General features: G+C 35.1%; 1 protein-coding gene across 1 annotated transcript; it reads right to left on the reverse strand.

The window, feature by feature from the left end:
* Positions 1–647: 647 nt before the first annotated feature.
* On the reverse strand, positions 648–16,414 carry LOC140152680 (small ribosomal subunit protein uS5m-like). The gene is made up of 9 exons (XM_072175135.1): positions 16,315–16,414; positions 12,231–12,365; positions 9,888–10,013; positions 8,159–8,407; positions 5,786–5,911; positions 5,088–5,192; positions 2,872–2,934; positions 2,040–2,176; positions 648–1,128 (listed from the first exon to the last, which is right to left on the reverse strand). Exons 1-9 carry the CDS (start codon positions 16,367–16,369, stop codon positions 835–837), a joined length of 1,290 nt encoding a protein of 429 aa, XP_072031236.1. The 5' UTR covers positions 16,370–16,414; the 3' UTR covers positions 648–834.
* Between the last annotated feature and the right edge of the window lie 180 nt (positions 16,415–16,594).

The raw sequence follows: 16,594 nt of genomic DNA on the forward strand, positions 1-16,594 counted from the left end.
TAGCGTTATGCTACGCTGCAGTAGTTAGCATGATTAGTCGCGGAGTAACAAGCGTAGTTGAATGTTTCACGATCTCCACGAATTTGATAATTTTTCTATAGGAATTGATTGCGACATTCACAAGTAATACATTTTGTAATCAGACCATGCAAGAGCTGCAAATAAACTTTGACATTGACAGTTTTGAGCACAGCAGGCATTTCCATCCAGGGTATAAATCTGCAAATGTGTCCCTGAGTAGATCCATCCAGTCTAATGTTGGTTATTTTGAAGTTTATATAAATGTGGCATTAAAATGCATTTTCAGATATGACAGGGTCAAGCATCTTGCTGCTCATTTACTAGTAAGAAGTAAAACTCATTAAGCCTGATCATTGATCACATCGCAAATGTTAAAGTTAACCATAAAGTTATGATAACCAATTTTATGTTAAAGCCATACTCGTAGGTACTTTTGTTATGATCGTTCTGTTTTTGGTAACTCAATTTCATCATTAGCAACAGGCTGATCGGATCAAGTACAATTAGGCGCCAGAAACAAATTTGTTTGATCTTTGGATCGACCGTTGATACTACTTCGATGCTTGTTATTAACTCAACTAATTAATCAAAATTAATGCTTAATTTATATTGGTCAATATTGCTACAGGCATAAATTACTATGTTATCACAATTAACAATAGTAAATTAATTGATTTCATAAATAATAAAGATCGACCAAGCATCGATGGTCGATCGAAAGATCAAACTAATTTCCTTTTGAAAATGTTAGCAATTCATGATACTCAAGGTCCTTTTGAAAAACATAACTAAATAGGTCTTGGCCAAACTGCATCATGCAATGTCTCTCTGGCTAGTATAAGTCTCTGGTTTGGGATTATTTGATGCACTATATGGATTAGCAAGTAATTTCCCTGGTCGGTTAAATGGATTGCTATACTTCTTGTCCTCCAACTTTTGAATTTCTTTCTTCTCTAATGGTAGTTCTTTGTCCCATTCTATTTCGTCCACATCCTCCCTCAACTTGTCTTCTTCAGGGGAAGCCAGCACGATTGGTAAAGCACCACACTGAGGCTGGAATTCTACTACATGTAGACCGGTTCTCTTTGCAATCTGCTCATATGTTTCCTGTAAACCATAAAAGTGAATAGATTAACAACATTATCAGAGATGCCAGTGGGGTCTGTCAAAATTTCCTGAACATTTTGTGAACTGTAGAAATTGTGAAAAAATAAAGCACAAAACTGGGGAATAGGCCACGGCATAGTCGGCATTGATTATATAGGAGTATCATCCCTTTAAAAAATTGCTCTTTTTTCTACTTTTCTTTCATAGAAAATTTCATAATCCAATTCAAATGTATAAAAATATATATATTTTTACATATCAAGCGATCGACCCAGATTTTCTGTTTTTGAGATTTCAATTTCAATTTTCTGTACTGATTTGCCATCTAGTGCAACATTGGTAGATGGTGATGAAATGTATCTCAATGAACAGAGCACACCCACATCTTGCACAAGACTGTAAAGCTATTTAATTTTGCTAGTACTTAATTTCGCTAATTGCCAATGACCACCATTTTTGTGGGTATTTAATTTCGCTAATCCAGCAATTTATGTGTACAATTCAATGTAGAGCTGTTCAATTTGCGGGTATTTAATTTCGCGAATTAAGGCTTTTAGCGAAATTAAATCCCTACCGAAACTAAGTGGTTTTACAGTATGTTTATTTCTTGGCTATTGAAAAATGTTAAACCAGTCTTATTTTCAAAATGAAAGCCAAGGGAACCTGCACAAAGTAATGGGATGAAATGAGGTGATGTATCATGCTGCAAATGATTCTGGGAAGGGCAAGATATTTTCTCTGGGCCCACGGACAGACAATAAAGCACCTCAAAACAAACCAATCTGATACAGGGATATGATTGTACTTCTACTACCAATCTCTCCACATAATAACATAGTTGTGGGTAAAAAAATGCATGCCTATCGCACCAATAGGAGCCACCTATGAAATCATGTTTTTGTGGGTCTTACCTGTGAGGCTAATCCTTTGATTGCGCATTGAGCAATATTTAGAGGATTCTTTGAGCCATAAACTTTGGCATATATGTCGGTAATACCAGCTAGATAACAAATCTCTCTGATGACACGATGGCACTTTAATCCATAACCTATCAAAGTGAAAGAGGAGAGGAAGTTGACATAAGATATGAACCCATAAAATTACACATGATAAGGAGTTGGCTTCCCCAGGTATTACCAATCTACCAACAGGTCCATTATTTGCATATGCTATTTTCAGGAGTTCAATATTTGATATTCTTCTAAAACGGTCCACACTTTATGCCACGTCTGCAGTCCTGATTGGCCAGCAGGTTCTCTGTAAATACCAGTACAACAATCTCTTTACATGCCACATGCACCAAAAATAAAATAAATCCTGGCTATTGGCCTGACTTGCCTCTTTAGGTTTCCCAATACATAAATTCTACTGAAGTAAAACATCACCATTTTAAGCATCATTGGTGCAATCTTGCACTTACCCAAACTTGAAATATGATAATTACCCAAGTTACTTTTTTATTGTAATGGGTGCAAATCCAAGTGTCAATTTATTATTAATTTGTGCACATAGTCTTTGTTCCAACCGTTATTAAATTTCTTTAACTCAATCAGATCAAAATTACAAACTATTGTGAAATCTCTTAACAAAAAGCTTGGCATTTCATTTATCACTTGCTGGATAGTTCTGGCTCCGTATGTGATAAATATTTTTGCAACTAGGACTCTCCTCAGCTAATATTTCGTTCAGATATTATAACATTAGGGAGTATACCAACAAGAAAAGCTAATTTGGTTATGTTACCTCTGTTTTCTTTCTTCATTCTGATTCTGGTTGATATGAATCTATATTCTATGTCGTGGGAAACTGCATAAACAGAAAATACAAAAGTACAAATTAGATTTTAAAATAATAGTAAATGACTAGCTTATTAGTGTGCTATCACCAAAAACTGTTTCAACACTTTGAAATAATCAAAATAGTTATCTTCTTTGTTCAAATCCTTCATATTCTGCTTTACATATTTATGGATTAGGGCTTCTTATTATTAATGAGTTGCACTTTGCATATTCATGATACAGTATGCAAGAATAGCCCTTCTTTTAATCAGCAATTTTCTCTTTAAATCAAACATGTAAGTTTGTGTACATTTTATAGGTTAATACATCTCCAATGATGCTATAATCGGGGTTGCTAGGCCCATGATTCAGTAGTCCAATTAGGTGATTTTAAACTATCATCTCATGGCATCAAAATGGCCACCTCAATGTTGCAACGTTTGTGCTATTTTGAGCTTGAGTGGAAAAAAGTATGTTTAGCCACTTTTCAGTGAATTCTGCTACAGAAACAACAAATCATGAAGTTTATGAAAAACATTTTTGGATAAAATTCACAAAAAATAATACAATTTTTCACCAATTTTTATCTAAAAATCACCCTCTATGATAAGTTATGGCCATGCGTTTTGAACTCAACACCCAAAAAGGTTGGTGGCGTCACACTTTTCACTGTGATCATTTTGTTTTTTGAGTGTATCTTTGGAAGGGAAAGTGATATGTCAGTAAATTTGCTATCAAATGAAAGCTAAGATATTGATTATTAATTGTGGAGTGTTTCATTAAGATATCTGGAACATTGGCAGAATGGCACCAAATCCAATTGACCAAGTCAGGGGTGGCGGTAGCAGCGGTGCATGTGGCAGCAGTGCACTCATGTACAATCTCTATGGTAGTTTGCATTTTAAGTGCACACAATTGTAAAATTGTTCATTATGTACTTCAAGAGATAGCTTAGTTGTCTGTGTACACATTTAAATAGCTTAATTTTCTTTTTAAGAACAGGGATAATCTGTTCCAACTGACCAGCAGAGAACAAAGGATAAGCAATAGATAAGATTAAAATCAGTGGGGGAATAACAAACGTATAAACGTATAAAGTTAAAAACTCTTTTAACTTTGTTTATACGTTTGTGTTATTCCCCATTGGAAATCGATGTTGTGTCATATTTTCCCTGTTTTTAATTGTGAAGACTTACTCATTCTTTCATTTCTCTTGACAATTTTTCATTTGCCCGCCCAATTCCTTTTAAAGGAATTTTTATTAAGAAAATGAGAGGGCTGGTAGTCACAGGCAAGTCATGTGACATCACATTTCTCCCTATTCTCTACAAGTAAACCCAAATTTTCAAGGGCAATATACTACCCGAGATAACCATCGCTGTACTTTGAAAAGTATACACCCTAGAATAGCATAAGTATACATTTTTGGAAAGCTCTTGGCCCAAGGAATCCAAAAATACACTTAAAATTAGTGTAGGGTGATACCCTAATACCCTAAGAAAATATTTTTCAAAATGTATTACACTGATGGGTTCAATTGGTATAAAAATCCACCAGCCATTTTTCTGAAATTTTCTATCATAAAGCTCTATATCATCAGAAAGCTAATAGTCTGAACTTTTCAAAACTGCATTAAGAATTGATGGAGGGGTACACATGAATGAAAATCAGTAACCAAAGTAAGATTCATCGAAAATTTAAAAAAAAAGGGCTTGGAATTTTTACATTATTTCTCTCCAGATACACCCTACACTAATTCTGGCTCCATATTTAGATTCCTTGGACCAGTAGCTTTCCAAAAATGTATACTTTTACTATCATAGGGTGTATAGATTTCCAGATATGACCATTTATACTGAAATTGGTGCATCACAACAGAAAAATCAAGGTGTGATGCAAAGTCGGCAAGTTCAGAACGCATGGCCTTATATATTGGGTGGAGCTTTGTCAATTTGTGCAACATTTGAAGTGTGGAGCACCCAGGAAATGGGCTGAAAATTGTTTGTAACCCAGGCTATATTTCCAAGAAGGCAAGCATAAAATGGTTTATAATTGGTGCACATGTTTCTCTGTTTTGCAGCATTTGTTGCCAGTAACTTGTCACTGAGAGCATTCTTAAAAGCATTTATAATTTAATACAGATTTGCAAAATTGACTTTGATGTTCTTCATCTCAACTTACTTGTATGGTTGTCATAGCGTTCCATATATTGCAGACGTGTGGCAGCTTTATTCTTAGCCTTCCGTAAAGCTGCCATAGGAGAAGAACCTTTGCCGAGTGCATACCCTGCAAAACACCAATAAGTGTATTAATTATCACAATGTTTTTAAATCCATGTATGATGCAAATGCATTTCCTTCATATTTTGCAAAATAAAAATAAAGCCCACATGCTAGATATTTTCTCTACCTATCTACAAAGTCTTTAGATCATACATGTAATTGTTATTGCTTCAGCAGATTCTAACAGCAACAATTTATACTTGACATACTCGATGTGATAAGTCATTTCTTTATTGCAGATACAGTGTTGGTCTATCACCTGGTCTATCACAACAAATTCAATCATTTTATGTAGGGGCTCCCCTGATGTTAACTGCCCCCTATATGTAGCAGCGAATCTGACAAATTATTACAGATGAATTCATTGTGCCATCGATTTTTCAGTTAATTCTAGCTCTATAGCAGATAACTTTGCGTAACAAAAGGAAAGTATGAATTGGGCCTTACTTAATCAAAACAAATACACCCCACATACATCCACCCCAGTGACCCCACACATATCCCTTCAATAAATTCTTGATGCTCTAAAAATCACGTAACTTACACCAAGCCTCTGGACTGTTACAAACCACTGGTACAATGCCATTATCAACTCACCTAAAGCACCTTTTTGATTACCAACAATGACCATGGCCATAACACTTTTCTTCCTCCCTACACTTGCTGTCATATTGTAGACATTTTTCACAAATATCACCTTGGATTTGAAGCCTTCAAAGTTCTCTGTAAATGTATAAGAGAATAAATATAATGTGTGTGTAGAGAATTAACAGTTTTCTATTATAAATCTAACTGGCATGTTTTACTTAATGTACGATACAAATTATACAATGTAGCATGCAGTCAGTTACAAATACAGGGTGGGCCATTAAAAAGTTCACACTTTTTCGATGGCTTATTTCTCAAAAATGAAAACACATATTGAAATAAGTTGAACATATTTGTAAACCTCTATGTCTGGACTGTCATTGCTGAAAAGGGCATTAACATCCATGGTCTAATTACAAAATGGCGACCATTTAAAGCAGAGAAGTCAAAAACCACTTTGCACACACGTAAGACTATAGACAATGATCATGCATATTAAGTTTTTAGGCTTAAGCAAGTTTAAAAAGTTTGATGACTCTATATGCATTTACTTGAGTGTCATTGCGGGTCATCGGACTCATGCGTGTATGAGTTGTTTACTGTTTGAAAATCATTCACCTGTGAAATTGACACAAAAGGCTGATTGGACATGCTCATTTACATAACAAATACACTAGTTTTGGAGGAACTTCAAATTTAAAATGCCTTGCGTATGCGTTCTTGTCATTCATGTTAGAGATACCCGTGTAAGTACTTTGAGGTGATTCTTGCTGTTCAAAATGCGGCAGTTTACAAAGGCAGTTTACAACTATTTATAAATTAATTTTGTTATATCTCTATATAAGATTTATGTTATAGTGCAATAACCATCATGAAGACTCGGGTATAAAATTATGCACATTATCTAGAATGTGACTGCAAACAAACGTTAACTCATGCAGATTATTTAAAGCTACTGTTACATATTCTGTTCAACTGGAAGGCTACATATTCTGTTTGAAAAAGAAATATTTATTTAAATATGGTTAATTTACAAGAGAAATATTGACAGAACTTTCATGCGTACTGTTATTTTTCTTCCTTTGTTCCTAATCCATTGTGGTGTGAACCAGCGACCACCATATATCGCGTGATCATCCGCTCCATTTGACTTACGTGTGTGCAAAGTGGTTTTTGACCCCCTTGCTTCAAATGGCCGCCATTTTGTAATTAGACCATGGATGTTAATGCCCTTTTCAGCAATGACAGTCCAGACATAGAGGTTTACAAATATGTTCAACTTATTTCAATATGTGTTTGCACTTTTGAGAAATAAGCCATCAAAAAAGTGTGAACTTTTTAATGGCCCACCCTGTAGGGTATAAGTTCAGTAGATGTGACATGGAAACGGATGTCCCAGCATATACCTATATCAAGTAACAATTTTATTACAATATATCGCAGAACAAACATTATTTAACCCACTATTTTAAATGTCATGAAACACACAGCATGACACAAGTCCAATGCTAACCATGTGCCTGTCCCCATCCATTCTGGTCCTGATTGGCTATTCACTTTCATTCAGTCATCCAATTGGGAAGGGAGGTGGGATTGATTGAGGGGCAGTGTGACAATCAAGCCCAAAGACTTGTATGAAGATTAACTAAATGTACTGTATTCTAATTTTTGGAAAACACATTTTCTAATCTTTTTCATAACCAATTATCCAATATAACATAAATTATTAAAATTAAAATGTGACCAGCTCTAATGATGTCACTATGTAAGGCCAAAAAAAAAAGATGTTTGCTTGCCCTCAACCGACCGACCCTAATTTTGGAAATCAGAAAAAAGGTTTTTTTTTCTATTTACTGTACAAAAGAATACCGACCCTATTTTTGGAAATTCCTGAAATTTTTTTTTTCCTTTTCAAATTTTTTAGAGCTTGTGTTCAACATTTTAGTTGTTTTGTAATGTTAGTTGATTCATTTTGACACCAAAATTGTCTGATTTTTCATAATTTGAGCCTTAATTAATACAAACAGTAGAGTTTGCTAGTAATTAAAAAAAAAAAAAAATCCCGACCGACCGACCCAATTGTTAAAATTCATTTGAGGGCAAGCAAACAATTTTTTTTTCTTGGCCTAAACAACATACATTGTAGAGGTATTAATAATTAATTAGGTAATACCATATGCTCTGTTCATTGATATACCTTTTGTCAATACTGATCCATGTTGCTCTAGATAACAAATCAGTACAGAAAATTGAAATGGGAGAAATGCATTATGGGAAGTGTAAGATATCTTCTCTGGCTTTTCTCTGCAAAAAAGTTACATCATTGCCCTCTACAGTCTGTATACTACAAAGAGATGGTTTTATAGATATCTGCACACTTACCTCCTGGGATTGGATCAGGAGGCCCTAGACTCCTGCCACCCCATCCTGCCGATGTCCAACCCTTCTCCTCCAATGTTAGCTTCCTTTTCTTTCTCCTCCCTTCTCTATTTCTTACATCAGCAAGATACTGCTCTCTTTCCACATCAATTTCTTTTGGTCTGACTAATACATTATCAAAGTCATCTTGGTCTCGACCCCTTGACTGTTGTGTTGGTCTGGCTAGAGCTGACCATTGTATACCAGCTTTTCCTAAAATGTACAATAAATGGCAACTACTACATGAGAAAATCTGACGGATGGTTATGGTAAAGATGAAATGAAAACAGAAATCATGAAAAAAAATCAAAATTCCTCCCAAAACAGGATTTCCCTTCCAATTTGTTATGAATTTCTTTATTTTCCCACCATAAATTTCCCTCCAAATCCAAACTCCAAATATCTCAGGAATGAGGTTCCCATATTCTCCCGGCCACCTCCTCCTCTCAACCCATGTACCTTTGGCTGACAACTTACAAACCAAACTTCAAACTAACAAGTTAAGCAATATTGAGCTTCACAATCTGATTCCATTATCATTTAAGGTAGCTGTGTACTCTCAGATACGCATGTAGTAAAAGTGCCATAACTTTGTAATTATTCACATAAGACATGTAAAAGTATACATTTTTATAAAGGCAAGACATCAATGAATCTCAATATAAGTACAGTTTTGGTGTAAAAACAACAATTATGAAGAAAATCACAAAAAAGTGAATTTTTGGCAATTTTTGTTCGGTACATCATAACAAAAAAACACTCTTTCTAAAAAATTTCGTTTTGCTTTTTTCTTAATCTTGAGGCTCCATTCCAAAAACAGTTTTTTTTAGTTTTTTGATATTGGCCTTATTTTTGGAGATATTGACCATATAAGGCATCAAAATGAACTTTTAAAAATTCACAACCGCCTATTTGCACAAAATGATGCCTAAAATTGGAAATAGACCAAAATATAAAAAAATGAGAAAACCGTTTCTTAAGTCAATCATGCTTTTTATGATGAGCATAATTGCTTACCTGTAGATGCTGTATTTATTGAGTTATCGTGTACCTAAATCGTAATTTTACCGAGAAAATGAACATTGAAATAAAGGCCGTTGAAGTTTGAATTGGTCACATTTTGCACTTTGATCGAAGCTTACAGGAGAATGCGGCAGTTCTTGTTTTTCTACCTTACATTACGTGAACATCGGGTAAATCCACAGCCCCTTAAAAAGTTTGGGCGAAATCTATTCATATCTTGATGTTTAAATCTGGGGAAATAACTTGAAAAAATCACATTTTATCAGCTAAAACGGAGCCATTTGACCGCCAGGTTTTTGTGAAATCAGTGCTTCTGTGGTGTTTCCATAAGATGCGCCACGCATGCAGATACGCGTCGCGTGTGCGTAGCGTATCTGTGCGTTACCAAATTGCGCGATACGCAACGCGATGCATTATTGCGCGCGTGTACCCTGCTGGTACAACAAAGATTTTCTTTCCTTTTAAATTTCAAACACGAGTGGAATAGTGAAATAAAATCCTTAAAATATTGCAGTTGGAGTTTATAAATCTGGATTTTCATTCCTTGTATTTATAAAAAACATAACAAAGTACAAACATATAAAAAAAACTCAATTTCGCGAAAGAAACAATGTCTAGAGTACACAGCCGCGTTAAATACAAGTGAATTAACTTTAATACATGTACAAACCTTCCCCTATGCTTCTTCCTCTATTGAGATCCTTTTGGTATCTCTTTTGTGGTCGTTTTCCTCTAGCCTTGGTCTGTGCTTTACCAGTCAATGCAGTCATACTTTTCCATAGCCTATCAGCAGACACTGTGTAAAGGAACAATGATAATGTAACAATGCCATCATTTTGACTGAATGCTTTCAATTTGAAACAATGCGACAATGAAATGCATATTGATACCACTCAGTAAAATCCAGCTTCTATTGTCTATCTATCCCAACCACGAGTCAGAAACTTTCATAAATTACTAGTAATTACTAGTAATTTAGCACCAGTCACTAACTTTTACCACTAAAATAATATAAACAATATACACCACTCAATTTGGTGATTTTGTTCAGTTTTATTTCAAAAAAATAATTCATATGAGGAAATTGCTTTTTTATTATTTTTTTCTTCAGCCAAATTTTATGTTAGCCAATAAGTCACTCAGTTTTGTTATATTTCTTCAGAAATATATTATTTTTATAATGCTCTTTATAATTGAATACCTGAGTGGAAGAAGGGCCCAACTCCATCAAAACTATTTTTAAGATATTAAGAAAAAACTTAATATTTGGAAAAGTTTTATAGACAAAATGTTTTCATTTTCAGGGGACCTTTAATACATGAACATACAATATTACATACATTCAAAATTATATTTGATGTTTCCATGGCAATGGTACAGGTCTTAATACGAACTGGAGTTGGGCCCTTCTTCCACTAATATATTGCAAGTGCCAGTTTCGTAAGCAGATGTGTTATAAATAGCTACAGAAATTTGATAATTACCCATTAATGGCACAAGTAGAAGCATGTAATATGTTAGCAAGAAAGTTTATTGTAGGGAAAAGCAGATTTCATGGATGAACAAAATTCATCGTTAACCCAATATTTGTGGAAGAAGGGCCCACCTCCATGGAGTTGGGCCTTTCTGCCATGAAAACCATGATTAAGTGTATGTGGACTATTTAGACTAGAGAATGGATTTTGGCTCATCTTTCACACACAAGGAAGAACAGTCTGCTGGCAATAAAATACTGGGTCTAACTCATTTTTGTAAAAAAAATGGAGTTGGGCCCTTCTTCCACTCAGGTATTCAATTATATTTATTACAATTAATAACTTTATTCCTAGAAGTTAGTGCTGGTCAAATAATTTCAGGTTTCTCAACATTTTATAATTGACTTATTTTGCAATGTGCTTACCTCACTTGCAGGCCAATATAAGCATGTACACTATTGATTTGTTACATATTGACACTGTATAAAAAGAAAGTATATACATGGTCGCATGTCATGAATTGGTCATCTTTTGTGTAACATAATGTAAAATGAGAAAAATATCACCAATTTTGATTCCCTTCAACACAACTTTTAATGAATATATTTTAGACCATTATAAGTATATATTTCTGGAAAGCTTATATTACAAGGATGCCAAATCAACGAAGTATAACATCATAATACAGGGTGGGTAAGAAATATACAGGGTGGTACATCAACAAAATTAGCATCTTTCTTGTCATGGCAAACCCAATATTTTCCTTTTCTGAAAACTATGTAGCTCAAAATAAATATGGATTCAGAAAGACATTACATGGGGTCTTCAAACAAATCAGGAAGAAAGAGTTTGGTATCCTTTACGTTAAACATACATGTACAGGGTGGTCAAAATTGTAAAATATTTTAAAATTTTTTTTATGACATTATCAATCAAAACTTTTTTCCTCCATGTCTGGCACTAAAACTAATAGCATAGTTGAATTCCTCATCAAATTTCCTTAAAGATATGTGAACTTTCAAATAAGCAGGGTGACTCCGGAAAGAAATAGGCCATTTAGAAATGTTGGAGCATTAAGTGCACACTTTGTACTGTAACATATAGGGAAAAGTGTCTTAATTAGCATTTAATTAGGCAATTAATTAGCAACACTTTTTATTCCAGTTCATATACTATGAGGTAGATCTACAATCCAGGATGATATATGTTTTCTTTTAAGATACAGAGGTTTGAAGTTTGCCATATTTTCACAATTTTGTGTATTAACCCTATGGGGCTCCCCGACGCTCCCCATTGACACATCTTACATATTGAAGTATAAATCTCAAAGTAGTTGTCCAATTGACTTGGGTTTTTTTGTATTTGACAAAGAACATAATTATCTACAAAATGACACCAAACTTTCAACAATAGGTATTAGGCCTATACTTTTAGAATAAACCAAACTTGAAGTGTGAAGAAAGCATTTTCATGTTACGGCTCCTCCATTTTTGGGTGACCAATTTGTGACATGCGACCACATGTACAATTGTACATACATGTGTTAAGCCAGCTCTTGTTTCGATGAGGGATGTGTGTCAACTGGTTAGATGGTAGTAAATTTGTTGACCTGGAACTGGCAAACGTACAGCAGCAGTGTCTTTGTACATAGTGTGCCCTGGAGAGTACCAGACCTGCATCAAAAGAATATATATCATGAGTACATGTATCACAGGACAAAAACTAACAAGGCAGTTCTTCAACCACAAGTTTTGCCTGCTTTCGCAAACGTTAGTAAAATAAAAAGTGTGCATAAATTAAAGGTTAATAAATGCGTATCACTTGTTGGGAGTAAAATTGTATAAAATAATGCACACGTACTGAGATGTTGATGCGTCTAATGGATATACATGTAGGTATGCATTTGGCCAATTCCACCGTTACGGACGTTACAGATACATGCAACTTGCAACTTTTAAGTGAATAGCACACATGTTTGCTGTTAGGATAACACTTTATTTCTTAGTATGCTACAAGTACACACTCTAATGTGTATTATTATGAAGCAATTTTGTTTTGGCTTTCTTAGTTAATTAGCTACAGAAATTAGAAACGAGCGTTATGGACGTTACGCGAAAGTGCCTGCCTTTTTGACAGAGGGTACATATCCTTAAATCTCCATTCAGTTCTGTGTTTTATTTTTTCTGCTAACTACATTGAGCAAGCCCTGACTCCATTCTATGTAAACATGGAAAGCAAGTTTGAAATTAATACTCCTGTATTGTCCTACACTGTTGATTTAGTGTTACGGACGTTACATTTTATCTCAAATGTAACGTCCGTAACGTTTTTCATGATGAAAAAAAACTGTCAAGGTGCTTCCTCAGATTTTTTTCTTTACTATCTTGAAGTAGGTGTGACATCAATCTATGGAGGCATGATTAGCAAGTTTGAAATAAATGCTCCTGTTTTGAGCAATAATGTTCCAAAATTTTGTTACGGACGATACAAAGGCACTTTTGGCATGGAATTGGCCATTTGCATGAGTAGCCACTGAAAACAGAACTCAATTGTCAATTGATCATTCAGAAGTTAAGCTTTCTGTTCGTTTTTTATTCGTTTTGTATAGTCAATATCAACGTACCGTATGAGTTTCTTTTAACTAAAACCATGTGATTCGTGCTTCATAATTATTTTAAATTAGATATTATAAGCCATGAAAATCATAATGATATGATTGCCGGAGACTCCCTTTAAATCAGGCATGTGATTTTTCCGCGGATTTCAGAGACCAAATCCGACCCCCCTGAGATCAATGTAAATCCGTTGAGACATTTGGGGGGGGGGGGGGGAGGGCCCCCTCTAAGCTCCTGAACATTGGCAAAGAGCAACTCTGCCCTACATAAATTTGTTTTCTATACTTCACTTGACCCAAATATATGATTTTTTATGGCGATGAGACACTCACACATGGAATTTTTGAGGGATTTTGATAGCAGCTAGTTCCATTAAAAAAAGCTGCTATCATCATGAGACTAAGATCTAGAAACACCCCCGTAATGCTGATGTAAATATCCTCCATATAATAAGAAGTACCTGGATAGACAGTTCATACACAGTTCAGATTCGAAGGAAAGTGATGTGTCGACAATTATTAGCCTTAGCCTCTGGACACCCAGTAGCTAAGTCCATGTGCTTTTCAGTAGTACTCCCGGGGGGGCACTCAACTTAAATTTTGGTAGGGTGTATGCGAGCCTCAACTTTGGGAACTTAGAACTGATTTTCGGGCAAAATAGGGCTTGAAGAACTGAAATTAGGGCCAAATTATAGGCTGTTGAGCTAAAATTTCTAAATTATTTCCAAATTTGAGCTTAAAGAGCTACAATTGTCAGAGTTTGAGGCTCAAAGAACTGGAGCAGATCCAAATGTGGGGCTTAAGGAACTGCCGGAGAGCCTGAAAAAGGGACCCTTGAGCGCCGCACATACCCGCACCACCTTAACATGTGAGTGCCCCTGGGTAGTACTGCCCTCACCTAAACATACCAATACATTGTATATAAACAAGTGCACAGATAACTATTCAGAGAGAGAGCAGTTGGACCAGGGAAGTGGGTTCACTCTCACATCCCTGGGTAGTCGAGTCGTCTGTTGCTATTCAGTAGCGAGCCAGGAGTGAGCTAACACTGATACCAGAAAGTGAGTTGGTAGTTGGAGTTGACAGTTTTAACATAGTTAAAACTATGTAGATGGGCAATTCCACGGTAACGGAAGGACATTTGCACTCTAAAACGACATTTCAAACTTGGGAATCAAAAACACCTTTATTAGTTATATCAAACAAATGTTTCCATTTCATTACTAATACTGCTGCATTCAAATTCCACATCTTTTTTTTACAGAAATATCTTTCGCGTATGAAATATGAATATTATAATGAGCTCGGTAACGGAAGGACGGTAAAACGGACATGGATTTTTTACCTAAATTTCTTTTGCATAAATTATGTGAATTTTGTAAGGCAACATTGTTTTCAAGGTGGGAAATGTAATTCTTTGAGTGTTAGCTACTTAATATCACTTTTTATTTGAAATTATGTGTTTCGGTAATTTAATTACAATGCCTTAAATGGATTGGCCATGGTAACGGAAGGACGGTAACGGAAGGACAAAAGGTTTACTCAATTTTAGAGGATAATAAAATACATTAGAAATGCAAAAATCATGAAAAACACCTCAGTATGTAAAACTTCCAACTCTCATTGAGCAATTTTGTACAAAAAATCTGTAACAACATCTTAATGAGGATGTGTAAATTGGATCCAAAGTAAGGCAGTTTTTCTTTAAAAAATCACAAAATTTGGCCAAAAAACAGGTTTTTTGAAGAAATTTCATTGTAAACATATTTTAAATTATCTGTAAGATAGCTCAAATGACAGAGCACATTGCACTCTTTCATCTGATACCAAATGTGTCATTGTAGCATTTGTAGTTTCAAAGTTCCAAGCATTTTTCAATTTTTTTCTCATGTCCACTTTGGTGTGGAATTAAATAGATGTTAACAAGTTTCAATATGGCATGATTTCCTTAGGCAGGAGAAGTAACACTGAGAACTCGTCTTACCGTATTGTTTGTAATAAACGCCCCGGGGGCGTTGCATTTTTCCAAAAGGGGGCGTTTATTGGAAGTGAATTGTCAGTGAAAAAAGCTTAAAAATCGTGTTCAATTTCCCGATGGTGCTCCTATTAAAAGGAGGGATTTACACTATACATGATGGCGGCGCCCACGGAAAATGATATTTTCGTGGGGAATACAACAAAATTACACCTGTAAGTGCATGGAATTAGTGAAATTCTACCATAATTAGGCAATGAAATGGATGGGAGTTGAGTCATAATAGGTTTTGTCCATTCAATTTTATAGCGATCGTGACTGACATGACTGATGCAAGTTTTAAGCTTACCTACACGATATGTCATGGAAATGTTCGCATTTTTGTCAATTTTTCACAGAAAAAAATGGGAGGGGGGCGTTTATTAGAGGGGGAGCGTTTATTACAAACAATACAGTATTATAAACACTAAGGCTCGGGCCAAGATGATTTGCACATCGATCTTGAATGCCCACAGAAATAAAGTAGTGGTACATCGACAGTAAAGAATGTTGTCTTAACGCTTTTCGATCAAGTGTGTTTCTCCAGATCAAGAAGAACCGGACCCAAAAGGGATACTAGGCCCCGTTCGCGTCGCGTATTCTTAATAAACATAATAAACGTACTTCCATTCTCCACAGAAAAAGAGGATTCCTACACTGCTTTGGGGAATTTTGCTAGAATCTTTTTGATGCAAGTCGATCTTTGAAAAGATGTAACTTTGCCACGGAAAGTGCTATGACAAAAAGGTTTTCAGTTTTGGGTTTTTGTACTCAAGGGCATTAATTTGATATATAAAATGATGCAGTTTGATGGCAAATTTAAATTCACCTGGCATACCTATAATAGTCTATGATACTATATAGTGCAAAATTATTTGGCCGGCAGTAAGCTTAAGTTTAATTTAAAGTAAACCTCAGCTTGACTGAGCGTTTCCCTCCATTCATACCACACAGCCTTCACAAATTCACCTCGATACTTGAAAATAAAACTTACTTTTGGTAAAATTGGCACAAAGTCCAGCGAAAGATGTCATTCTAAGAGCTGCCATGTTTCAGTTCAGAACACTGATCTTGCCACAGATTAATACAATGCATGGTTGATGGATCCACTGTCCAGCATTTCCCTAAACTAAAAAAAAAGCAAACTAAAAGGATTCATACCTTTAAAAACGTATATTCCTACTGCGTAATTTTGACGTTTTTATCATATTCTCCTCTATATTTTATTTTCAACTATCTGTTGAAAAAACGTTATGATAATTATTTTCATTTAC

Source organism: Amphiura filiformis, chromosome 5 (assembly GCF_039555335.1).
Source record: "Amphiura filiformis chromosome 5, Afil_fr2py, whole genome shotgun sequence".
Taxonomy (NCBI): Eukaryota; Metazoa; Echinodermata; class Ophiuroidea; order Amphilepidida; family Amphiuridae; genus Amphiura; species Amphiura filiformis.

Excerpts from the sequence above, each read along its gene's own strand:
- LOC140152680 (XM_072175135.1), bottom strand. The coding sequence starts at position 16,369 with ATGGCAGCTCTTAGAATGACATCTTTCGCTGGACTTTGTGCCAATTTT. Across the intron at positions 2,935-5,087 it reads ACGCTATGACAACCATACAA|TTTCCCACGACATAGAATAT; the intron begins GTAAGTTGAGAT and ends CTGTTTATGCAG. Across the intron at positions 2,177-2,871 it reads AATGAAGAAAGAAAACAGAG|GTTATGGATTAAAGTGCCAT; the intron begins GTAACATAACCA and ends TCACTTTGATAG.